At 28.0% G+C, this 27,624-nt stretch overlaps 1 protein-coding gene across 5 annotated transcripts in view; it reads left to right on the top strand.

The window, feature by feature from the left end:
• Positions 1-27,624, top strand: part of LOC659951 (DENN domain-containing protein 1A) — a 46,872-nt gene that overhangs the window by 18,084 nt on the left and 1,164 nt on the right. The window contains exons 7-13 of one of the 5 annotated variants that reach the window (XM_966217.4): positions 4,489-4,590; positions 4,652-4,879; positions 9,144-9,320; positions 9,384-9,416; positions 14,052-14,284; positions 16,737-16,899; positions 23,675-24,034. In XM_966217.4, coding sequence (XP_971310.1) covers positions 4,489-4,590; positions 4,652-4,879; positions 9,144-9,320; positions 9,384-9,416; positions 14,052-14,284; positions 16,737-16,899; positions 23,675-24,034 — 1,296 coding nt within the window. Of the gene's footprint in view, positions 1-4,488; positions 4,591-4,651; positions 4,880-9,143; positions 9,321-9,383; positions 9,417-14,051; positions 14,285-16,736; positions 16,900-16,994; positions 17,219-23,649; positions 24,035-27,624 lie in introns of those variants that run through there. The other 4 variants (XM_064359926.1, XM_015984565.2, XM_015984564.2 and 1 more) reach the window with 4 other exon arrangements.

Below are 27,624 nucleotides of genomic sequence, written 5' to 3'. Positions count from 1 at the left end.
GTTTCGTATTGTTTTAATGCTAATTAGTAAAAAAAATAACAAAAAGACAGTCGCCCCTTAAAAAAATTAAAAATTAACAATAACAAATAAATAAACCTTTTTGAGTTAATTATCATTTTTTTTAATTTAATCCTTTATTATTTCCAAAAGTATTAAGTTGGGCACTTTCACACTTTCAAAAGAAGTTGGTTTTTTTAAGTATTTTACAATTTATGATGTCACTATGTTTTAAAAATTTGACGTCATTTTTAAATTTTCAATTGACGTTTTGTTTACTGTTTTCGTAATTTTTTGTAATAATGAAAAATATATATAATATATTTTAATAAATAAATAATATAATGTAATATAATAAATATAATAATAAAATAAATTAAAAAAAATGTTTTTTAGAAAAAAGCTTTTATTTAAAAGATGTAATAAAAAGTAAAAGATAATGCATTGATAAGAGGAGACTATTTTTGCTTACAAATTAGGATTTTAAAAATTAAAAAAGCTTTAGGGGGTATTTAACCACATATGATTGCATTGACACGCAGATTACGTAAGTATACAAAATTTCAATTCATTGGGACAACGGGAATCCTTTCAAATTTGGCTCCAAATATATGAAACAGACAGACAGACAACTAAGCAAGTTAAATAAAAGTTTATAAAAAAGTAAACGGTCAGTGATTTTTTTACATTTAAATGTTGCATGCAATTGTTTAGTTTGAGTAAAATTAAAATTTTGTATACGATCCAGATTCAAATTGCATGTTTAATGTTCGGATTTACTTCAGCAGATTTGCATTCAGTTTCCTTAATGAATAGTGATGCTTGTTATTTCCCTCACGACAGCGGTACAGCATGAATACACATCTCTTTTAATTTGTGTTTCCTGTGCTCATTTATTTTCATCATCTTACATAATTTACTAATTTCGTCAATCCGGACTCTATTTGTTCCAAGTTGAAGCTTAAAGTGAATTAGGTGAAAGTTGCAGTTTTTAATTTAACACAAATAACAACGTTCGAATAAATTCTAGTTGAGACAGAGATGTGTCTAGTAGAATTTCGCCGTTCTGACACGTCGTATAAATCATAATAAAGCTCGTATTCGCTACAAAATTGAAATGTCTTTCAGATAAAATTACTTTTCCACAAAATTGATTATGAACCAAATGTTTTAGTCTTTGTTCAATTAAACTTAATACTCGAAACTTTCTTCGTCTTGCTTTTCATGTTCTGTGGAATCAATCGATTTCTCAGCTAATTCCTTATTGAAATCCCACAAGTACAAGATTGCGTCTCGAGTTCTGTTAATACGATCGTCGACCAAAAATAACATAACTCTTAAATTTAAAAGTGCTTCTTGGCAGAAAGTATGTTCATTATTTTTAAACATAAATTTAATGAATGTTTTCCTCTGAAACTAAGCGAATGTTTATATAAATTATCCTGATGTAAAATTGTTATGAATATTATTTAAATTTGTTATCTGTGGTTGGTAAGTGTGACGGCGAATATGTAATTTTTTATAAGGAAATAAAAAAATTGACATGGCTTTACAAATAGATTGAAAAAACTGACCAATAAGTCAAAGTGTGTGTGAAATATGGTTAATATTGTGGTAAGAGTAAAAAATGTAGTACACTCGATATCCCTTTTTTATGTTAGTCATTAGAAATAATTAAAAAAATATTTTCACCGACTCATTATTATTTCATTTTTTTTATTATAATGAACTGTAGAAAAATTTTGAAAATGTTCACATGTATAGAAAAAACTATACAGAGTGAGTTTAAAGTAACGGAGAAAATTAATATCTTTGTTATAACTTGTTTTTTAAGAAAATCCTCGAAGAGGTCGATTTTATTTTTCAAAATACTACACTTTGGTAATAATTTTTAAAGAATACATTCGTTTACTGTTTTTAATTTTTTTGTAGGAAGAAAAAAAATCAGGAAACTGAAAAAAGTAGAATAAAATAAAAAAATAAAAAAGTTATGTATAAATCTATACAATGTGATTTATCTTTCTATTCTGGCTATTGTTTAAGAAATTTTTTTTTTATTTGTTTTTGTGTTTATATATTTGGTAATAAATGTTTTCAGGCTAATTATTATATAAATGATTATAAAACGAATGTTGCCCCTTATAAATAAGACAATAACACACAAATAAATAATTGTTTGCCCTGAATTATCATTTTTTTAAACTAATTTTATTTTTTTTATTTTATTCATTATTTACAGAAATATTAAGGAGTGCACCATCAAAGGTAGTAATTTACAATTTATGTAACTAAATAACGTCATTTTTAAGTTTTTCAATGAAGTTTTTGTTTACTAATTTTGTTTTTTTTTGTAATGAATAAAAAATATTAAAGAAAAAGAACAAAGTAAAATAAATTTAAAAGTAATGATTTATTTTATACACCTTGCTTTATCTTTCTGTTCTGGCTATTTTATAAGAAATGATTGTTTTTTTCTTTTTTTGTGTATAGGTTTCGTAATGTTTTAATGCTAACTAGTAAAAAAAAATATAAAAAGACAGTCGCCCCTCATTAAAAAAAGACAATAACAAATAAATAAACTTTTTTGAGTTAATTATCATTTTTTTAATTTAATTTTTTATTATTTCCAAAAGTATTAAGGTGGGCACTTTCACACTTTCAGAAGCAGTTGCATTTTTTTTAAGTATTTACAATTTATGATGTCACTATGTTTTAAAAATTTAACGTTATTTTTAAATATTCAAATGACGTTTTGTTTAATGTTTTCGTAATTTTTTGTAATAATGAAAAATATCGACAAATTTAAAAGAAGAATAAAAAATAATAAAAAATAAATATTAAAAATTTTATACAAAGTGCGTCATCTTTCTTTTCTGGCTGGCAGTCTTATATGAAATAATTGTTTCTTTTTAATTTTTTTGTGTTTAGGTTTCGTAATAACTGTTTTCATGAAAATTATTAAAAAAATAATAATAAAAAAGACATTCGCCTCTTAGTAAATAAGACAATAACTAATCAGATTATCATCAGATTATCTTTTTTTTTTAATTTAATTTCTATATTCTTTTATTTTTTTTTACCAGAAATATTAAGCAGGACACTATCAAAGTCAGTCGGTTTTTTTCCAAAAAAATGTGGGTTATAATTTGAAAAATAAAAAATTACGCGATTTCCCAAAATCCAAAATGTAGCATTAAAAAAAACGTGTTTTTGTAAAATTTAAGTAAATCGAGCAAAACAAAAAATACTGGCGTTCCAGTTTTTTTCATTCAAAAACGCCATTATTTCGCGAAATTTAGACAAACATAAACCGGAAAATCGCCGAATTTTGTTGAAAATGTTAGTTTTATGAGTAATCAGTTAATCACTAATCACTACTAATCAGATACATTTATTCGCCGTAAATGATTCTTTTATGAAATTTTCTCAATGAATCTAAAAAAATCGTTGAATGTGATTGAAAATAAAGTAGTTTTTGTCTTTTTTGAATATTAAAACGTCAGAATTAATATTTTCCTCGAAATTTTCTTTATAATACACGACGAATTTATACTTCTAGTGAAAATTTTAAGCGTTCTAACACGTATTGTTCTAAACACCAATAATTATTGCGCGAAATTTAATAAAAAATATGCCAAAAAATCGGAGAATTATTTCAAAAATGGTGTTATTTTTGTATTTTCTAAACACTTAAGCGAGATTTTATTAAAACGGGACGAAGTTATTAGCCTTAAGTTAAAAATAGCAACACCTTTTCCCTTTTTGACCATTTTTGTTGAACATTTTTTAACCAAAACCGCTTTTTATTATTTTGAGGAAAATCTTTTAAAGTAATTCGAAAATTAAAATATCATTTACTTTTGCATTGTCTTTCAAATACGCTGTTAATTCGCAAAATTTCTCGAAAGTCAGTTAAAAAAATCTCTAAATTTTGCTAAAAATTAACCGAGAATTCTCATAATTAGTTTTTATTATCATCAAATTATATTTTTTTTTAATTTTATTTCTAATTTTTTTTACCAGAAATATTTAGCAGGACTGACTGTCAAAGTCAGTCGGTTTTTTTCCAAAAAAATGTGGTTTATAATTCGTTCGTGCTTTAAACAGTATTGATTACTATTGGATTTGCGAGGGCCATGATTTTTTTAACAATGTTTTTCGGGACTTGCCAAATTTTTAGTCAAATTGGTGGTTTTATCTAAATTGGTAAAGTATATTCTCATGACACTCGCTTCGTTCGTGCCATTTTGCCGCCCCCATTAAAAACGAATTATTGGTTTTTTTGTTTGTTTGAACTGAAAGCGTAGTATTTTTTTGTGTAAAGTTTCTCCCTGTATACGTTGAAAGCGAGACGCCAAACTTGGCGATCCCTATCTTGGCAATGAAACGCGCACCATTGTGTCTTAATTCAATTTAAACACATCAGCAAGCAGCATCCGAAGCAATCTAGTCGTCGTCGTCGTCGATCTAAATTCGCTTTTGTCGTTGCAGAAAGTGCAGAGACACGAAATCGGCGAAGTTGTGATTCTGGACGCGGACGCAAACACCGTCACGACGCCATTCGACGACCTCAATAATCTACCTCAAGAAGTGGTAAGTTGTTGGAAAAATTATTTTCTTTTGATTGGCTTGATTTAATAAAAACGTGAATTAGATCACGTCGCTAAAACGACAATTGAAAAATAAGTCGGCACTATTGGGTGATGGTGTATCGCGAGCGTTTCTTCGGGCTCTTGTTCAATTAATTGGAGGATATCGGGACGGACTTAGGATACAAGAAGCGCAGAAAATCACCTTCGATCAGGAGAAGTTCATCGAGACAAGACCTGTGTCGTTTCAGCCCTTCCTGAGGGAGATGCTGCATCTGCAAATCTTCCAACAAGTAGGTTTTTTCCAGGTTTTTTTCTTAAATTTCGAAGTCAATTTTCTCCGAACAAAAGCATTTTTAATTATAATTACGTATGTGAATCATTGATGTATGTTTGTATTTTTTGTGCAATTTATTTTAAAAATTTGCTAAAAAAAACTTTTATCTCAAACACAATTATTGTCCGAATTTTCGATAAAACTACACCGGAAAATTGGCGAATTTGGTCGAAAGTGTTATTTTGTTTTTTTACGAGCGATCAGACACATTTTTCACTCACTCAGTCGTTTATTTTACAAAATTTTTTTGATTGTAAGTGAAATTTTTTTTGACGAAATTTTGTTGGAACATTGGTCGGTAATATTGGTATTTTCTTAATATTGCGGCAAATTTAATAAAAAAACGATGAAAAAATCGGATAATTATTTCGAAAATGTGTTATTTTTGAATTTTTTAGAACTTAGGCACTGTTTAACAAAAGGTGGTATTATTTTATGGAATTTCGTTTAAAGTAAGTTGAAATTTAAAATAAATTAAAATAATTTTAATTAAAAGCTGGGTTAAAAAAACACAAAACTAGATTGAAAACACAATTATTCTCCAAATTCTCGATAAAAATACACTGGAAAATTGCTGAATTTGGTCGAAAATGTTGACATAGTTTAGTTTTTTACGAGCGATCAGGCACATTTTTCAGTCACTTAGTCGATTATTTTACAAAATTTTTACAGTAGATACAAAAAAATCGTTAAATTTGATTGTAAGTAAAGTTTTTTTTTTTGACGAAATTTTGTTGGAACGTTGGTCGGTAATGTTGGTATTTTCTTAATTTTGCGGCAAATTTAATAAAAAAAACGATGAAAAATCGAAGGATTATTTCGAAAATGTGTTATTTTAGAATTTTTTAGAACTGAGGCACTGTTTAACAGAAGGTGCTATTATTTTATGGAATTTCGTTTAAAGTAAGTTGAAAATTAAAATAATTTAAAATAATTTTAATTAAAAGCTGGGTTAAAAATGCACAAAACTAGATCGAAAACTCAGTTATTCTCCAAATTTTCGATAAAAATACACTGGAAAATTTTACAGTAGATACAAAAAAATCGTTAAATTTGATTGTAAGTGAAGTTTTTTTTTGACGAAATTTTGTTGGAACATTGGTCGGTAATATTGGTATTTTCTTAATATTGCGGCAAATTTAATAAAAAAACGATGAAAAAATCGGATAATTATTTCGAAAATGTGTTATTTTTGAATTTTTTAGAACTTAGGCACTGTTTAACAAAAGGTGCTATTATTTTATGGAATTTAATTTAAAGTAAGTTGAAAATTAAAATAAATTAAAACAATTTTAATTAAAAGCTGGGTTAAAAAAGCACAAAACTAGATCGAAAACTCAATTATTCTCCAAATTTTCGATAAAAATACACTGGAAAATTGCTGAATTTGGTCGAAAATGTTGACATAGTTTAGTTTTTTACGAGCGATCAGGCACATTTTTCAGTCACTTAGTCGATTATTTTACAAAATTTTTACAGTAGATACAAAAAAATCGTTAAATTTGATTGTAAGTGAAGTTTTTTTTTGACGAAATTTTGTTGGAACGTTGGTCGGTAATGTTGGTATTTTCTTAATATTGCGGCAAATTTAATAAAAAAAACGATGAAAAATCGAAGGATTATTTCAAAAATGTGTTATTTTTGAATTTTTTAGAACTGAGGCACTGTTTAACAGAAGGTGCTATTATTTTATGGAATTTCCTTTAAAGTAAGTTGAAAATTAAAATAATTTAAAGTAAATTAAAACTATTTTAATTAAAAGCTGGGTTAAAAAAGCACAAAACTAGATCGAAAACTCAATTATTCTCAAAATTTTCGATAAAAATACACTGGAAAATTGCTGAATTTGGTCGAAAATGTTGACATAGTTTAGTTTTTTACGAGCGATCAGGCACATTTTTCAGTCACTTAGTCGATTATTTTACAAAATTTTTACAGTAGATACAAAAAAATCGTTAAATTTGATTGTAAGTGAAGTTTTTTTGACGAAATTTTGTTGGAACATTGGTCGGTAATATTGGTATTTTCTTAATATTGCGGCAAATTTAATAAAAAAACGATGAAAAAATCGGATAATTATTTCGAAAATGTGTTATTTTTGAATTTTTTAGAACTGAGGCACTGTTTAACAAAAGGTGCTATTATTTTATGGAATTTCCTTTAAAGTAAGTTGAAAATTAAAATAATTTAAAGTAAATTAAAATAATTTTAATAAAAACCTGGGTTAAAAAAGCACAAAACTAGATCGAAAGCACAATTATTCTCCAAATTTTCGATAAAAATACACTAGAAAATTGCTAAATTTGGTCGAAAGTGTTGTTTTGTTTTTTACGAGCGATCAGGCACATTTTTCAGTCACTTAGTAGATTATTTTACAAAATTTTTACAGTAGATACAAAAAAATCGTTAAATTTGATTGTAAGTGAAGTTTTTTTTTTTTTGACGAAATTTTGTTGGAACGGGAAATCTCAAACTTTGGTCGGTAATATTGGTATTTTCTTAATATTGCGGCAAATTTAATAAAAAAAACGATGAAAAATCGAAGAATTCTTTCGAAAATGTGTTATTTTTGAATTTTTTAGAACTTAGGCACTGTTTAACATAATGTGATATTATTTTATGGAATTTCGTTTAAAGTAAGTTGAAAATTAAATTTAATTTTGCCATTTGAAGCTTTTTTTCTCGTTTTTAAAAAACGCAGTTATTTCGCAAAATTTCTCAAAAATCTAGCCGAAAATGTTGGTATTTCAGGACATTTTTAATCGGAAATGCAGTCGTTTCGTGAAATTTTGACAAAAATCAACTGGAAAATCTCTAGATCAGTTCAAAAATTGTGTATTTTTTTTAGAATTTCTACATAAGCACATTATTCAGGTAAAACCTTTTTTTGTAAAATTTTAGTAAATCGAGCAAAACAAAAAATTCTGGCGTTACAGTTTTTTTCATCCAAAAACGCCATTATTTTGTGAAATTTCGATAAACATAAACCGGAAAATCGCCGAATTTTGTTGAAAATGTTAGTTTTATGAGTAATCAATTAATCACTAATCACTACTAATCAGATACATTTATTCGCCGTAAATGATTCTTTTATGAAATTTTCTCAATAAATCTAAAAAAATCCTTGAATGTGATTGAATATAAAGTAGTTTTTGTCTTTTTTGAACGTTAAAACATCAGAATTAATATTTTCCTCGAAATTTTGTTTAGAATACACGACGAATTTATACTTCTAATGAAAATTTTAAGCCTTCTGGCACGTATTGTTCAGAAAACCAATAATTATTGCGCGAAATTTAATCAAAAATATGCCAAAAAGTCGGAGAATTATTTCAAAAATGGTGTTACACTTAAGTGAGATTTTATTAAAATGAGACGAAAAGTTACTAACCTTAAGTTAAAAATAGCAACACCTTTTCCTTTTTTGACCATTTTTGTTGAACATTGTTTAACCAAAACCGCTTTTTATTATTTTGAGGAAAGTCTTTTAAAGTAATTCGAAAATTAAAATAACATTTACTTTTGCATTGTCTTTCAAATACGCTATTAATTCGCAAAACTTCTCGAAAGTCAGTTAAAAAAATCTCTAAATTTTGCTAAAAATTATTCGAGAATTCTAAAAATTTGTTAAAATTGCAACAGTTTTTACAATTTTCGAGTGTCTGAGTACATTACTGAGATGAAACCGCCTCTTTGTAAAGTTTCGATAAACCCGGCAAAAAAATACAAAATTGTGCCTTTAGGGATGTTTTTGAACAATAATTTCAATTTTTTTTTGCAATATTTTATTAAAACATATACAAAACCACCAAAAATTGCATAGTTTTCAAACATTTTACACGTTTATCTTGCAGAAACTTTAATTATTTTGCGAAAAAAGCTAAAGATCAACAAATTACTTCAAATCAGTGTTGAAAATGACAAAAAAGCATAATCTGACCAAAAATTGTACTATGTTTTGCAATTTTTCGTCTAGTTTTTAAGCTTAATAATTTAAAGAAAAATGTGAAATTTCGTCAAAGAACAGACCAAGAAATAACAAAGTGACATTATTTTCGTGACTTACTGAATAAAATTTATTGTAATTGTAATTACAATTACCTTCATCTGTTTAATTAGATTTGCCAAATTAAATTCATAATTATTTTTATTATAATAAAGCGAAGATAGTTGCCTTTTATAAAAAAATGTGTGTGTAATTTTTGATAAATTTTTTTCAGTTTATTGAGGAACGACTTGCGATGTTGAACAACGGCCTCGGTTTTTCCGACGAATTCGAAATGGAAACATTCCGCTACTCTGTCCAGTCCGGCTCGAAACTGAAGCAACAATACAAAGACTGGACTTCAACAATGAAAAAGGAAGGTTCAGCCTTTTTCAAAAGTGTCAAAGAAAAGGTAAACAATTGTTATACGTTTGTGGGTTTGCAGTTTTGTTTTTTCCCTTGTCGTTGTTTGCAGGCCAATCCGGCTGTTAAGTCCGCTGTCAAAACGGTGAGTTTTAGCTTTTTGTACATTTTGCATGTTTGTGTTTTTTTTTTCCCGACTTTATTAATTAACACGATCGCGTGCAGACGGAAAAATTCTTAAGCGGGGACGGAAAGTGTGCTATTAAAAATGACCGCTTGAAATGGTAACAATGTCAACGCTAATTTGATAGTGTTTCCGGTTCTTGTTAACGAACGTTGAATTTTTTAAATTTATACCTACGATTCAAACAATTACACTGGTCAACAAAATATAATTTTCTTTACATTTTCTTCTTAAATTTTATGAGTTGTCCTCCATTCAAAGATTTTTTATATTCCGATGTCTTCGCGTTTTTATATGTAGTCCAAATAGCTTTTGTTATATTTTTGCATATAAATGTTCTTTTTGAAAAAAAAAATTCAGATACAACTACACTACGAATAAATTATATTTTTTATAATCACAATAGACTACGGACAACTAAACACTAGGAAATGTAAAACCGTGCTTTAAACTCTCAAAGAAGGCAAAAGTTACACCATTTACGACTTAATTTATTGATTTTTTCCATGATTTTTGATAAATTATAATATGTTAACAAGATACAAAACAGCAAAATAAAGACGTTTTCGTTCCAATTTAGTTTTTTTTGACTCCGGTTTTTATCTTAAAAACTGGTTAAAAACAGTCGAAAAATGCGAAACTTAACCCAATTTTTATTAAAACCACATAATTTTCAAGCTGATTTTGAGGTTTTTTGATCTGATTTTGGCGAAAATTTACGAAATAACTTCATTTCTGTCTGAACAAAACGTGGCAAATGCATTAAAACAAAAAAAATTGCTTCGTTTTCGACTCAATTCGGCTATTTTTCGTCTTATTTTTGACGAAATTTTACGAAATATGGATACAAATCGACGTGCTAATAAAACGTAAAAACGACAAAATTTAAATTTTGGGCCCACTTAGTACACATTTTTGTCTCAATCGCTCGAAATGGGAAGTGAACCTACATTTTCAAATTAATTTGGTGATTTTTTTATTTAAATTTGAGCGTTTTTCGCTGAGAAATTGAGTCAAAATAGGGAAAGTAATGTAATTTTTTATTCAATTTAATGAATTTTTTCGTTGGGTTCAGCGAAATCTTTCAAAACTATAAAAGAAGGTAAAAATTACACTTTTTCGACACAGTTTTATGATTTGTGGGCGATTTTTTAAGAAATAACGCGAAATGATTGGCTGAAAGATGTAAATTTCTCAAAGATGCTAAAACTGTAAGGTCATGGGTAAATCTCATAAAAAATGAAATAAATTTTTAGTTAAAAAAATTTATAAAAATTGGTTTTGCGCTCCCAAAATTTATCACAAATTACTCAAAACACTGGTAAGATGGATAGACATACTCGTAGGAGGAAAGTCAGAAGAATAAAATTTCCTACAAAAAAAATCTCTATCTGTAACGATCGAATATTTTTATTGTAATTTTTTGTTTTTCTTGTACTTATTGTTACGAAATACATTGTTTTATTTCAAAGTTTTTAAAACGTAAAACTGCGCTATCTAGCGACGCTAACGTAACTAAAGAGAATAGGGACATTTTTTGTACGTTGTGTCGCATCCTAGTATTTACATATCCGTAGTTCAATGTTTAATTTATTCCCATTATGAATTCGTTTGTTTTATAACAATTGAACGTTGTTCGGACTGACAACCGCCAATTTGTTTAAAGCTTTCTGAATCAATATTTATTTGGGGCTTTGATTAAATACTCGATTTATGGAAATAAAAAAAAATCGGCATTGATAAAATTGCTATTATCTACAACTGCTACATAACAAAGTTATTAATTGTTATATACGTTATCGTAGACACATATTGTGGTTCATATTTTACAAAAAAAAACAAAATTTTTATTGTCGTTTAAATTTATTTTTGTATTTTGAAAGCAGATTTGTTCCCTTGATGACAAGCGTTTTAAATGAAAAATAATAAAAGTTTTTTTGTTGAATAATTAAATAAGGCAGTCGTAGATAAAGTATAGTATTCAATTCGTATATAATACTTATTACACACGAATAATTAAAACACTTGCTCACTGCGCTCGCTTGTGTTCTAAACAAATGGCGTGTAATACGACTTAATTTGTAATTGTATTTTTATCTTATCAGTTAATCACTAATCACTACTAATCAGATACATTTATTCGCCGTAAATGATTCTTTTATGTAATTTTCTCAATGAATCTAAAAAAATCGTTGAATGTGATTGAAAATAAAGTAGTTTTTGTCTTTTTTGAACGTTAAAACATCAGAATTAATATTTTCCTCGAAATTTTGTTTAGAATACACGACGAATTTATACCTCTAGTGAAAATTCTAAGCGTTCTAGCACGTATTGTTCAGAAAACCAATAATTATTGCGCGAAATTTAATAAAAAATATGCCAAAAAATCATAGATTTATTTCAAAAATGGTGTTATTTTTGCATTTTCTAAACACTTAAGCGAGATTTTGTTAAAATGAGACGAAAAGTTACTAGCCTTAAGTTAAAAATAGCAACACCTTTTCCTTTTGTGACCATTTTTGTTGAACATTGTTTAACCAAAACCGCTTTTTATTATTTTGAGGAATCTTTTAAAGTAATTTGAAAATTAAAATAACATTTACTTTTGCATTGTCTTTCAAATACGCTGTTAATTCGCAAAATTTCTCGAAAGTCGGTTAAAAAAATCTCTAAATTTTGCTAAAAATTAACCGAGAATTCTCAAAATTAGTTAAAATTGCAACACTTTTTACAGTTTTCGAGTGTCTAAGTACGTGAAACCGCCACCTTGTAAAGTTTCGATAAACCTGGCAAAAAAATACAAAATCGTGCCTTTAGGGATGTTTTTGAACAAAAATTTCAATTTTTTTTTTTTGCAATATTTTGTTAAAACATATACAAAACCACCAAAAATTACATAGTTTTCAAACATTTTACACGACAACCGCCAACTTGTTTAAAGCTTTATGAATCAATATTTATTTGGAGCTTTGATTAAATACTCGATTTACGGAAATTAGAAAAAAATTTGGCACTGATAAAATTGCTATTATCTACGACTGCTATATAACAAAGTTACTAATTGTTATATACGTTATCGTAGACACATATTGTGGTTCATATTTTACAAAAAAAACATTTTTATTGTCGTTTAAATTTATTTTTGTATTTTGAAAACAGATTTGTTCCCATGATGACAAGCGTTTTAAATGAAAAATAATAAAAGTTTTTTGGTTGAATAATTAAATAATGCAGTCGTGGATAAAGTATAGTATTCAATTCGTATATAATACTTATTACACACGAATAATTAAAACACTTGCTCACTGCGCTCGCTTGTGTTCTAAACAAATTTCGTGTAAGACGACTTAATTCGTAATTGTATTTTTATCTTATCAGTTAATCACTAATCACTACTAATCAGATACATTTATTCGCCGTAAATGATTCTTTTATGTAATTTTCTCAATGAATCTAAGAAAATCGTTGAATGTGATTGAAAATAAAGTAGTTTTTGTCTTTTTTGAACGTTAAAACATCAGAATTAATATTTTCCTCGAAATTTTGTTTAGAATACACGACGAATTTATACCTCTAGTGAAAATTCTAAGCGTTCTAGCACGTATTGTTCAGAAAACCAATAATTATTGCGCGAAATTTAATAAAAAATATGCCAAAAAATCGTAGATTTATTTCAAAAATGGTGTTATTTTTGCATTTTCTAAACACTTAAGCGAGATTTTGTTAAAATGAGACGAAAAGTTACTAGCCTTAAGTTAAAAATAGCAACACCTTTTCCTTTTTTGACCATTTTTGTTGAACATTGTTTAACCAAAACCGCTTTTTATTATTTTGAGGAATCTTTTAAAGTAATTCGAAAATTAAAATAACATTTACTTTTGCATTGTCTTTCAAATACGCTGTTAATTCGCAAAATTTCTCGAAAGTCGATTAAAAAAATCTCTAAATTTTGCTAAAAATTAACCGAGAATTCTCAAAATTAGTTAAAATTGCAACAGTTTTTACAGTTTTCGAGTGTCTAAGTACATGAAACCGCCACCTTGTAAAGTTTCGATAAACCTGGCAAAAAAATACAAAATTGTGCCTTTAGGGATGGTTTTGAACAAAAATTTCAATTTTTTTTTGCAATATTTTGTTAAAACATATACAAAACCACCAAAAATTACATTGTTTTCAAACATTTTACACGACAACCGCCAACTTGTTTAAAGCTTTATGAATCAATATTTATTTGGAGCTTTGATTAAACACTCGATTTACGGAAATTACAAAAAAAATCGGCACTGATAAAATTGCTATTATCTACGACTGCTATATAACAAAGTTATTAATTGTTATATACGTTATCGCAGACACATTGTGGTTCATATTTTACAAAAAAAAACATTTTTATTGTCGTTTAAATTTATTTTTGTATTTTGAAAACAGATTTGTTCTCTTGATGACAATCGTTTTAAATGAAAAATAATAAAAGTTTTTTAGTATTCAATTCGTACTTATTACACACGAATAATTGTGTTCTAAACAAATTTCGTGTAATACGACTTAATTTGTAATTGTATTTTTATTATTTTTTTTTTCGTTTGAATGAATCAGGTAAAAGACGGTGGCAAGGGTGTAAAAAGTGCCTACCGAGGTCTGCGTTCCCGTCTGAAAGAAAACCAAGGACCGCAACAACTCCAAAACGGCCTCGACAGTCCTAGTGATAAGCCGCGATCAGCACCGAATTCGCCGACCGGAAAACGGCGGACATTCGCCGGCATCAGCGTGCCTACAACAAACCACCGGAAAGATACGGCGTTGTCTTTCAAAAGTTCAGGCTTTGAAAGGTCAGTGCACCGAAATGTGTGGTGGCGTTTTGTTTTGTTGCATTGGTGGCAATGCGGCGGAAAATCGCCGCAGGGAAACCTTGCGATATGACACAAAATTTTTAGGCTCGCTTTTAGATGCTGCTCTCATTTTTATCTATTCATTATTCAAAAATAAGCACAATTTATTTATTTTTCGTACACTATTTGAGTGTAGAGCTTGCACGAGAAGAAGGTTGTGAAAATTGATAAATAGTTCGTTCAAAATATAAAAAAATTTGACTACCGCACTTGAATTGTTTAGCGAAAGGAATAAAATAATTAATTTTTTAGTGGGGAAGTCTCATAGAATATAAAGTTAAAAATATTAAAAACAAAAGTTGGCTTGATTCTGGGTTTTTGTCCAAAGTCAACAGTTTACAAAATACAACGTTTATTAATTAATTTATTAATAGACCTAGAAGTTAAGAGTTGATGATTTTTTTTTTTCAAAAAATGAGTTCAAGTTATTTAGAATTAAATTAAAAATTCATTGCGATTAAATCGGATTTTGAGAGTAAGTCATTGCTTTAATTTCAAACAAATAAAAGAAGATCAATATAAAATGGATAAGCTCTTGCACATTACAAAGCAGGGTGTTTCGAGTAAAAAACTAACAAGTTGAGGGTGTATTTGATAAAAACATCGTTTATTATAAAAACAATGTAATAATAAATAATAAAATTAATTGCAAAAGTTTAAATAATGAAATTATTAATTCTTTTTTTAATATTAACGGTCTGTTTACAGAAAGCGAAATTAAAGTTTAATTTAGAATTAAACTAATTCCACATTAAGTTGCCATTTAAAATGCATTGACAAATGTCAAATCATTGAAAAATGATTAAGAAATACCTCGGAAGTACTGGTTATTGTCGTTCCCAAAAGGGATGAATTTTCTTTGCAAATATAATCCAAATTTAATAGTTTTTGAGAGGTAGCAATCATTTGGGGAATCCACTTTCTATTTTATGTACTGTTTTTTAAACTATATAAAAAGTATCATAAAAATTGAGGTAGTGTTGTCTTTACTGTTTACTTAATTTACTTTATTTACTCCTGAAATACGTGTTTCCTTTTTAAATTTCCTCAAAGGGATGAATATTTATTGGAATCAAAAAAACTAATGCAAAATCGGTAGGTAGACAAGTTTGGGATGAATCATAATATTTGGGTATATTGTAAACGAATCTCTTTTTCATCACATTAAAACCAGGTTCAATTCCGAATGAGGCCTGTATAAACAATTTTAATCTAGGGTGGATTTTACAATTGTCAGATAAACTCCGGATAAGTTATTCCTTGTATAATTACTATGGTTACAATTGTTACAACAATGTATTTTTCAAAATTTATCCCCAGGATAAAGTTATCAGACTATTGTAAAATCCACCCTTAATAGAAAATTCTATAAAAATTGCCATCACAGGACGTAATTTTAACTTCATTAATTTCGCTAACAAATTGTTTTCAACTTTATAATAAATTATGATTATAATAAAATTAATAACTATGATAACATAACATTGACAAACACATGATGAATACGCAACAGTTTCTCCGTTCTATACTTTTTTTTCCCATTTTGCCTACTATTCTTCTCTCATTTGCTTCATATTAAAAACCATCAAATCCAAATATACAAATATTTGTTAATTGTTTAAAATATTACAAACTACTGTATGATTTTTTTAAAGTTCTCATAAAAATTGAGGTAGTATTGTCTTTACTATTTACTTATTATTCGAGAGCTTTATTTACTTGTAAACAGCCCTCAGATAAAGGATTTAATTGAATTTGGTAACATTTTTCTCAGAAAACGTTGATAAATTCAACCATGTCTCCAGGCTACTTGTTTCCATTCAGGAATAAAAATTTTTATTCAATAGTCAGAAGTATGAATTGATCATGCATTTTAAATGTGGAATTAGTTTAATTCTGAATTAAACTTTAATTTCACTTTCGGTAAACCGACCGTTAATATTGAAAAGAATAATAATTTCATTATTTTGTAAACTTCTACAATTAATTTTGTTATTTGTTATTACATTTTTTTTGTAATAAACGATTCTTTTACATCAAATACACTCCCGACTTGTTAGTTTTTTACTCGTTTTATTTGCTTAAAATTAAAGCAATGACTCACACTCAAAATCGGGTTTAATTGCAGTTAAATTTTAATTCACGATTAATTTAATCCTGACTTATCTTAAATACGGATGCCATGCGAACACGCCTGAACTCATTTTTTGAAAAAAAATTCATCAGCTCTTAACTTCAACATCAATTAATAAATAAATTAATAAACGTTGTATTTTATAAACTGTGACATTAGTTGTCGTGCAAGCTGTACAGTTTTATTAAAACTCTCAGCTTCTCTTCGGAATTCAATAATAAAATGTGAATAACTGTTTCAAAATTTATAATTTTAAAGGTCGTACAGTCCGCTGAGTCCGACGTCTCAGCCCATGTCTCCAGACGGTTTGGACAATTCACGTAGCGGGAGCCCCAATTTGGAGTTCCCTCGTATCGACTTGATGAATGAGATGAAGGATTTATTGCAGCTACGCTTGGACACCCCACCAGTGGACAGATCTGTGAGTATATTTCGGGGTTTTGAGTGGTTTTAGTATAACGTTATTTGTTTGGTTTATTGCACATTTTCTCCCGAAATTTCTCATAATCCAACTAGATTCCCTCCTAGCTAGGATTCTCTTTCCCCTATCATTCTAGCGGAAACTGATTCGGTCGGTCTAGGACACGACTATAGTTTGCCAAGTCTTGCTCTTGCTACAATGTCTGCATATTTATGATTAAATTTGCAGTTTAGAGTTTTTTGATTCAATGTGGAAATTAAAAAAATTATATTATTTCCAGTTCCAAGTGGCTCATAAAAAATACAGAAATTTTATTCCACACTCATTTTACTCGCTATTTCCTACACTTAGAAATAACAACTAACAATGTAATACAGGGTAGTAAGGTGGCCTTCTGAATTTTTTGTTTTGTTTTTTTTTCAAGAGTTTCATAGTAAATATCGCGATCTAGAGAAGTTTTAAAATAATTGCAGAAAAAAAAATCAAAGAACTATTAACTTGAACGATGGACATTAAAAAAAAATTTAGAATATATGATTAAGAAACAGTCTTTACTGTCTGAAGAGACGTTTTGAATTTAATTAGTAATTAAACAACTATCAGGTTCTAAATTCGCTTTATTTTTTGTTATGAAAAATCAGTAATTTTTTCCTGCAAATTATGTTACTCGTTTTATTGTAGTTTTGATAATTTAGCGTTAACTCATGCTCATCGGTTGAAGATAATGCATAAATTAAAATAAATCAATCTTTTAAAATTCAGAAGACAGATTTGCTTATATTTTTTTAATTTTTCACTTGAATTGTTTCATGTTTTGTGTGGTATTAAAATCACCCTCTGGAATAAATAGAAAAATAAATAAATAAAAACATTTGAGGAGAATGTAAAGTCGATTTCAACGTGTTTTTATTTCTTTAGTTTTATTTCCTCTGATAAATATGTAATTGTTACGTATTATTAGCATGACAACATGAATGTCTATATGAAATCTAAAGGTTTAATAAATCCAATAAATATAAACAATATACTTTACAAAATAAAGAAAAAACAAATAGATGTGTGTAATTTATCAATAACTTTTTTATTATTATTTTATTTTTTATAACTTTGTTTTTAATATTTAATATGATAATAATATTTAATATTTTATATAGAAGAATATTTTATAAAGACGACGTCATTACTTAAAAACCAAGCATTTATTAAAATAAAGTCGACTGGTTCGGAGATGTTTTTTAATTGACCATTAATTGAACATTAGTAATTCAACTCACCCTGTATAAAAAATCTTACTCTTAATACTTTTGGCATTTCAAATAATGGCCCTTCTGGTTTAGTTACTTATTTATCAGTTAATAAAAAAAATAAACAAATTATTCTACCACGTCTGGAATGAACATTACTGAATAAATAAACATTTATTTGGTATAAATCAAATTAAAAATTCATTTGCTTAAAACGTCTTGGATTTTTTACTATTTCAAATCCGGAATTCCTACTTCAAAAATAGGGGGAATTTTATTATAAAAAGAAATGCAATAATTTGACAACAAAAATTTTTCAAGGTAGTTTTTTGCATTTCACGCTCCTATGAAAATTTGGGATAATGCTAAAGCATCAAATTGAAGCGAGTTAGAAACTCTATTATTTATATTTATTTTTACACTGGCACTAAAACTTGAAACACCCTGTATGTTCTCGCAGCTTTTTTTGTTTAAGAAAGTACAACATATTTAAAATAATAGTTTTTATTTTGGGAAGAAGTGGAAAAAATTAGAGAGTTTTACAAAATTTCTATCAAACTGAAACTTTTCGAAAGTGTGATTTCAGTTTAGAAGCCAACAACAAGTATTATTTATAAATTATTAATATTATTGTTATTAATAATATAAGGGCACTTCATGGTTTAAACAATTACAGTGAAGATTTTGAATATCATAGTAAATTTTTATCAACGATTACTTTCTTAATAAACGTTCAGCAGCTACCCTGCAAGCTAGACTCCATGTTTGAAATGCTGGTATTTACTGCGTATTTATTATTTTTACTGTGCATTTAATTTGTATCTAATGATGATTGAATCGTCTTTATCAGACAGTCTGAAGCGATTTTATCAGCGGGTTTTGTCGTTTTTGAGAAAGCAATCGTCAAAAATCAAGTATTTTCAATTATTAAAAATCACCCTCTGGAATAAATAGAAAAATAAATAAATAAAAACATTTGAGGAGAATGTAAAGTCGATTTCAACGTCTTTTTATTTCTTTAGTTTTATTTTCTCTGATAAATAGGTAATTGCTACGTATTATTAGCATGACAACATGAATGTCTATATGAAATCTAAAGATTTAATAAATCCAAAAAATATAAACAATATACTTTACAAAATAAAGAAAAAACAAATAGATGTGTGTAATTTATCAATAACTTTTTATTATTATTTTTTTATAACTTTGTTTTTAATATTTAATATAATAATAATAATATTTAATATTTTATAAAGACGACGTCATTACTTAAAAACCAAGCATTTATTAAAATAAAGTCGACTGGTTCGGAGATTTTTTTTAATTGACCATTAATTGAACATTAGTAATTCAACTCACCCTGTATAAAAAATCTTACTCTTAATACATTTGGCATTTCAAATGATGGTCCTTCTGGTTTAGTTACTTATTTATCAGTTAATAAAAAAAATAAACAAATTATTCTACCACGTCTGGAATGAACATTACTAAATAAATAAACATTTATTTGGTATAAATCAAATTAAAAATTAATTTGCTTAAAACGTCTTGGATTTTTTACTATTTCAATTCCGGAATTCCTACTTAAAAAATAGAGGGAATTTTATTATAAAAAAAATTGCAATAATTTGACAACAAAAATTTTTCACTGTAGTTTTTTGCATTTCACGCTCCTATGAAAATTTGGGATAATGCTAAAGCATCAAATTAAAGCGAGTTAGAAACTCTATTACACAGGTCTACAGTGGTTTTGGTGCCGGAAAAACTAAAACTGTTTTTTAATAAGCTCATTGTACTGGTTCTAACGGTATGTATATTTTTTTAAATGTACGTGTAGTTTTCGAGATATGGAAAAATACATTTATTTCGCATTTAATACCTTTCATTACATCACTGAACATGAAGAAAACTTCTTTTTCGTGATTTCTTTGCGTGAGTTTGTTCCGAGCATTCACGCATGATACTCCAGCAGTAATCAGCCATCATGTGTTCATCCCATCGACCCTGGTATCTTTCTTCCATGTTTTTTAGATCCTGATGAAATCGCTCTTCATGTTCCTCACTGTAAGAGCCAAGGTTGTCCGGAAATTTGTCTAAATGATTGTAGAGGTAGTGAACTTTGATGCTCATGTTACATCCAAGCTTTCTAAAATTTTCCAGCATGTTTTGAACCAATTCGACATAATTTTCGGACTTATAATTCCCTAGAAAGTTTTTTACAACGTTGACGAAAGAAACCCAGGTTGATGATTCTATATCGTTCATTGATTGCACGAAATTGTTGTCTTTCATCAAAAGCCTAATTTGCGGTCCATCGAAAATGCCAGCCTTAATTTTCTCCTTGCTTAAACCAGGAAATTTTTGTGATATGTAATTGAAACAGGAACCATTTTTATCTAATGCTTTGACGTACTGCTTCATTAGTCCTAATTTAATGTGCAATGGAGGCAAAATTATTTTCTCCCTACTGACTAACGCTGCATTTATGATATTTTCCTTTCCCACTGTCAAGCCTTTTCTTTCAGGCCAGTTTTTTTTAGTCCAATGCTCGCTTTTAGCTCTACTGTCCCACAAACAGATAAAACATGGAAATTTCGTGTAGCCGCTTTGTTGACCCAATAAAAAGTTTACCATTTTTAAGTCGACGCATATAACCCACTGATGATCGTGGTACTTGAGTTTTGACAATACGAGAGATATGTTTTCGTACTCCTCTTTTAATTTGGTGGAATGAGCAATGGGGACCGCACCATGCTTGTTGCCATTATGTAGCAAAACACATTTTAAGCTTCGCTTAGAACTGTCTATAAAAAGTCTCCATTCATTTGCCTGGTAGTTTGAGATACCCATTTTGGTCAAAAGACCACCAACATTATTGCAAAAAACTAGATCATTTTCTGAGCTGAACAGCGGAAGTAGTTCTTTTTCTCGACTACGGTAATATGTAATTTTGGTATCTGTAGAAAGTAAATTCCTCTCTTTTAGTCTGGATGCCAACAGTTCTGATCTTTCTTTTGAAAGGTCAAGGTCTCTAATAAGGTCATTTAAAGCTGCTTGAGTAAAAAGTACGGGTTTTGATGAGGGACCTTCAAAATTATCATTACTGTCACTATCGTCGGATGTACTACATTCTATATCTTCACAATCAGACAGGTCACAAAAACTTGTAGCAGAGATATCTTCTGAATGAGGAATAGGTCTTCTAGCAGATACCAGATCGGGATAGGTCATTTTTTTTGGGTTAATACCATGTACTTTAACTAAACAAAAATAGCAGTCATTATAGTGATTTTTTGGTTCCTTCCAAATCATAGGCACACTACACTTCAAATGACTTCTTTGACCATTTATCCATTGCCTTAAATGTTCAGTACACATTTTGCAAACATTGTTTGGGGTCCATGTTTTATCAATGTCTTTGATTTCTAAATTAAAATAAGCAAAATACGCATTTTGCACAAATTCAGATATAGGTTTTCGGAACTTTTTCAGCGTATACTCGCCACAAACATAACAAAAACTGTTTGGGTTGTTTAAACACGATCGTCTGGACGATGACATTCTTTCAGGTCTAATTTACAAACGTTTTCAATTGAACAGCAAACACAACTAAACAAGATAAAAGGCTACAGAGAAAAGAAATTATCAATATGAGTAGATAAAAAACTACACGTAGTTTTTATAATTTAGTCTTACTGAAAGTGTTGTTAAATATCATATTTTCATATTATGTGCAAAATTCGGCGGCACCATTTTTTTTTATTTGATTTTGTAGACCTGTGTTATTTATATTTATTTTTTCACTGGCACTAAAACTTGAAACACCCTGTATGTTCTCACAGTTTTTTTTTGTTTAAGTAAGTACAGCATATTTAAAATACTAGTTTTTATTTTGGGAAGAAGTGGAAAAGGAAGTGGAAAGGGTTAGCTCAATAAAAAATGAATTATAATATGATCAGTCAACACAACAATTAGAAAGTTTTACAAAATTTCTATCAAACTGAAACTTTTCGAAAGTGTGATTTCAGTTTAGAAGCCAACAACAAGTATTATTTATAAATTATTAATATTATTGTTATTAATAATATTAAGGGCACTTCATGGTTTAAACAATTACAGTGAAAATTTTGAATATCATAGTAAATTTTTATCAGGGATTACTTTCTTAATAAACGTTCTGCAGCTACTCTGCAAGCTAGACTCCAGTTTTGAAATGCTGGTATTTACTGCGTATTTATTATTTTTACTGTGCATTTAATTTGTATCTAATGATGATTGAATCGTCTTTATCAGACAGCCTGAAGCGATTTTATCAGCGAGTTTTGTCGTTTTTGAGAAAAGAATCGTCAAAATCAAGTATTTTCAATTATTAACAATCACCCTCTGGAATAAATTGAAAAATAAATAAATAAAAACATTTGAGGAGAATGTAAAGTCGATTTCAACGTCTTTTAGGTAATTGCTACGTATTATTAGCATGACAACATGAATGTCTATATGAAATCTAAAGATTTAATAAATCCAAAAAATATAAACAATATACTTTACAAAATAAAGAAAAAACAAATAGATGTGTGTAATTTATCAATAACTTTTTATTATTATTTTTTTATAACTTTGTTTTTAATATTTAATATAATAATAATATTTAATATTTTATAAAGACGACGTCATTACTTAAAAACCAAGCATTTATTAAAATAAAGTCGACTGGTTCGGAGATTTTTTTTAATTGACCATTAATTGAACATTAGTAATTCAACTCACCCTGTATAAAAAATGTTAATCTTAATACTTTTGGCATTTCAAATAATGGTCCTTCTGTTTTAGTTACTTATTTATCAGTTAATAAAAAAAAATAAACAAATTATTCTACCACGTCTGGAATGAACATTACTAAATAAATAAACATTTATTTGGTATAAATCAAATTAAAAATTCATTTGCTTAAAACGTCTTGGATTTTTTACTATTTCAATTCCGGAATTCCTACTTAAAAAATAGAGGAAATTTTATTATAAAAAAAATTGCAATAATTTGACAACAAAAATTTTTCAATGTAGTTTTTTGCATTTCACGCCTCCTATGAAAATTTGGGATAATGCTAAAGCACCAAATTGAAGCGAGTTAGAAACTCTATTATTTATATTTGTTTTTTCAATGGCACTAAAACTTGAAACACCCTGTATGTTCTCACAGTTTTTGTTTTGTTTAAGGAAGTACAGCATATTTAAAATACTAGAATTTAAAAGAGCAAGCGCAAAGACTTGTTAAAAATTTAGTGCGCTCATGTCACTTTTTTTTTGCTTTTTTTTTGTTTCGATTGAGCAAGAAATCGTTTAAAATCAACTTCAATTTCAATAGACTTTTTTCTAAATATTTTTTCAGTAAATAACAGAAAAGGTTATGAAAAAAAGATGTTTCCCTTCTTGTCCCACCCCTTGTGCACCATGTAATTAACACACCAACCCTCCGCCAGAGTGTGTCATGTCATCATCCACTGTAGCTTTTGTGTGTATCTCGGCTTGCAGCTAAAACCGGTCCGTAGCTTGGAAAACTTCAAACAGCACACATCCCCGACGTCACACAGCCCCGACCGTTGGGTGTTTCCGTCGCGTACCGGCGCCCCCATGGCCTCGCCCCCCAAACGTTTCTTCCTCCCCAATCAACCCTCTTCCGAAACCCAAAACCTCCTCCTCCAATCCCCCGACGATGTTTTTTCCTCCCCGCCCGTTCCACCACGCGTTGCGGCCAAAGATCTGTTCGGAACGACGCCGTTTGTGGTCGCAGGGGGGCACAGCGAAAACGGTGATCCCCTTTTTCTTGTCGCTAATCAACACTCTATTGATATCGTTAAGCTATCACCGCCCACTTGTTCGCCTAGGCGGAAGGTAATAATTGTCTTGCTTGGGTGTGGAAGTCAGTCAAAGAATTTTAACTACGGATAACTAAAACGAACCGACGTACAGGGTGACCCATGGGTGTGTAATCGGTCTATAACTTTTTTACTACTTGAAATATTACCATTCTGTTTTTATTATTTGATAGACCGACTTAAAGTCCACAAACTAAAAATATTTTTATTATGCACAGGGTGTTGTATACAGGGTGGTGAACTAAATTTATATTTTTTTAAATGGAACACCCTATATATTTTTACGTAATTGGAATCCACGCCAAAAATACTGTAAATTTATATAAACCATTATGGGTCTATCTCTTTTCGTTACGGAATTATCAACTTTTCGTTATAAAAAAGACCAATTTTTGAAAAATCACTGCAAAGTCGCTTATGAATATTTTCCGATAAATTTGCAACAGAAAAATTTAGAATACCTTGTTGTTTTAGTAAATAGACAATTTTTAGTTAAAGCACGCAGATAATATACAGGGTGTGCCAAAACGCAAAAAGTTGAATAACTTATTTTTTTCAAGTGGAACACCCTGTTTTTTATTAAATGTATCGATAGTATTTTTGATAAGCTTTCTAACGGTATAGGGTTTGCATAGCAAATTTAAAATATTTTTCGAAATTGTTCAAAAAAATATTTTTTATTACAAGAAAATTTGTTAGCCTAGAATCTGATAGTCAAATAGTAATTAATTTTTTAACATGTACTAATGTGACTAATTACACAAGTAATCTAATTATTACCTGATACATAAATGAATTTCACTCATCAAGAATTATTAATAAAATAAATGAAAAATATGTTTTTTATTTTTTTGAACACTTTAAGAAATATTGTAAATTTGCTATAAAAACCGCATATCAATAGAAGGCTTATAAAAAATGCAATCGACACATGTAAAGAAATACATGGTGTTCCATTAAAAAAAATGAGTTATTTAACTTTTTGCGTTTTGGCACACCCTGTACATTATTTCCGTGTTTCAAGTTGTAAAGAAAAGGCAATTGAATTTGGTCGTTTTAAAAACGTATGACCACAGTTTTTGGGACCTGGCAGGAAAACATGTAATAACTTTTAAAATTGTTATTTTATTGATTTTTTAATTTTTTAAATTTTAATTTTTAAACAAGACGTTTAAGCAGATTTTTTAGTATACCTGCTATTACCTAATTATAGACTAAAAATAGACTGTTTTATAATGCATTATACAATTCTGTATCATTAAATCACTATTTCAAGATACATTACAATGTTGAAGTTTTAAAAAAAAATTCATGTTTTGGTAGTTTTGAGTTCGACACGTTTTAAATACGAATTACTACATTTTTCTCTACTGACATCGGAACATAATAATATAGTATTTATGTTTTTGATTTGTTAATTATTTGTTTTTTTTTTTTAGATTATTAAATGTTTAAAGAAAGACCTAAGAACAATTTTTTTAATATACCATCAATTTTCTTGTAATTTTATTTAAAAGTGACACTAACAAAATAATATAACAATAAATAGTTATAGTCTCTAAACACTGATTCATCCAAATTCTCTCTAATGTGACTTTTGGTCTGTCTAACTTGTTAACATTTGTTAAGCCTTTGATTTGATTAAAAAAAATAAAGGTTTTGTCTTTTTTACTTGTGAAAACCTTATATACATTTTGATGAAGTTGATTTGTTTATTGTTTTATTTTTTAAACTTGTTTTAACAAAAATGGAAAAATTATTAGTTTTTTTAATGAATTATAGACATACTGTTTTACATAACTAAATGCTTCATGTTTTAGTAAAGAAAAAATGCAGTTATTTCCGGGCTGTATATTTCGAGCACTTTTAAAACTTTAAAATCTAACAAAAATAAGTGGGCACAAAAAAGCAGACAAAAAAATTACTGCCAGAGTATGAAATCAAAGTAATGCAAAAAAAATATATGGAAAATAAGAAAAAATAAAAAAATGCAAAATTTTACCAATTTGCCATAATAGTTGGCAAAACAAAATGGAATACAGTTGACGATATAATAAAATAAGAAAAAAAAATGAAAATAAGAAATAAATGAGAATAATTCTTTTGTGAAAAACTTTTGAAAATTTTTGAAAAAAAAGGCTTGCTTTCTATGTAGTTTCTCCAAAATCTTTGAAACACAACGACTATTACTTTAATTAACTTTTTTAATTCGTATATAATTTATTTTATTTTCAAAATTCCAACATGGTTACATTAAAAACAAATCAACAGAAACAGACAGTGAATTGGAAAAGTCCATTGTTGACTTTTAAATGATTGGAAAATAGATATTTTCCCCACTACAGCACCTAAAATTATTTTTAAATAACCAAGAGATGTTTCAGAAATCAGCTACAATTCAAACTTATATTTTTTTTAAGGGAACACTAATTTTTATTACATTTTTGATGTAGCTTGTAATTCTTATTTAAATTGGACGAATCTGCTTCTAATTTTTGAAAATTTAGATTTTGTACGAAATCGCTTTTTTTATTTAAATTTTAATTTTAATAGAAATTGTTAAAAGATTCTAAAAAATTCATATGCATAAAGAAAAAAAAGAAAAAAAAATATAACGCTGACTTCAATGTGGCTATTTTTGAGGTATATTAAAAATGTAAGCTAAAAATGCTTAAATTTGGCCAAAAATGCTGTTATTTTCTTCTGTTATAGACGTGAGATTTTGCTAAAACAGCTCAAATAAAGTCAAAATTAACATTATATTTGTAGTAATTTTTTTGGGACGTTGTTCAGCTACAAACGCACATATTTTGCAAAATTTTTTCGAAAATAAGGTAAAAAATTTCCAAATTAAACAACACATTGTGTTAGCTTTGTAGTTTCTAGCGGTTAGTACATTTTATAAATATTTACGTAATACAGTTTTTTTTCTAAGAAGTTTGCCAATAACTTTGATTTCATTAAATGATATTTACTTTTTCATTTATTTATGAGCAAAATTTTATTAATAAAGTTTAATTTTGAGACTTTTGGAGGTTTTTTTTCACAAATTTTAGCGAAATAATTGGCTTAAAAATGAACGATTCGAAAAATTTTGCACAAAATTATACAAATATTTGTGTTTTGAGCTGAAAAAATGCTAAAATAACGGTCTGAAAATGGGAAAAAAATAATATTTTTCGATCCAATTTGAAATTTTTTGATTTTGAATTTATTTCAGGCCGAAAAATACACTGAAAAAGCCTAAAAATGATACAATGCTGAGCTTAATTTAGTAGTTTTTGTGCAAAAATGCTTGAAAACGGCACAAATTTGATGGTAGTGATTTTTTGGGACACTTATGCAAAAATTTACAGTTTCGGAGTTAAAAACCCGTAGAAAATCTAAACAGGGTAAAAACTGAGTTGTTTTTTTGATTCAGAATTTTTCGAAATATGATATTTTCGAATTGAAAAATCATCTTACACGCTTGAAAAATTCTAATACATTATTTTCTGTACTTTAATTTGGTGTTTTTTTGATGAAATTTGGTGAAAAATTACAATATTAAAAAAAGAAAAAATGTTTTCGACCTAATTTGCCGACTTTTGAACTGATTTTATTAGG

The sequence above is a fragment of the Tribolium castaneum genome, chromosome 1 (genome assembly GCF_031307605.1).
Source record: "Tribolium castaneum strain GA2 chromosome 1, icTriCast1.1, whole genome shotgun sequence".
Taxonomy (NCBI): Eukaryota; Metazoa; Arthropoda; class Insecta; order Coleoptera; family Tenebrionidae; genus Tribolium; species Tribolium castaneum.
The sequence above is the reverse complement of the archived record's forward strand: the minus strand, read 5'-3'. Positions and strand labels throughout refer to the sequence as shown.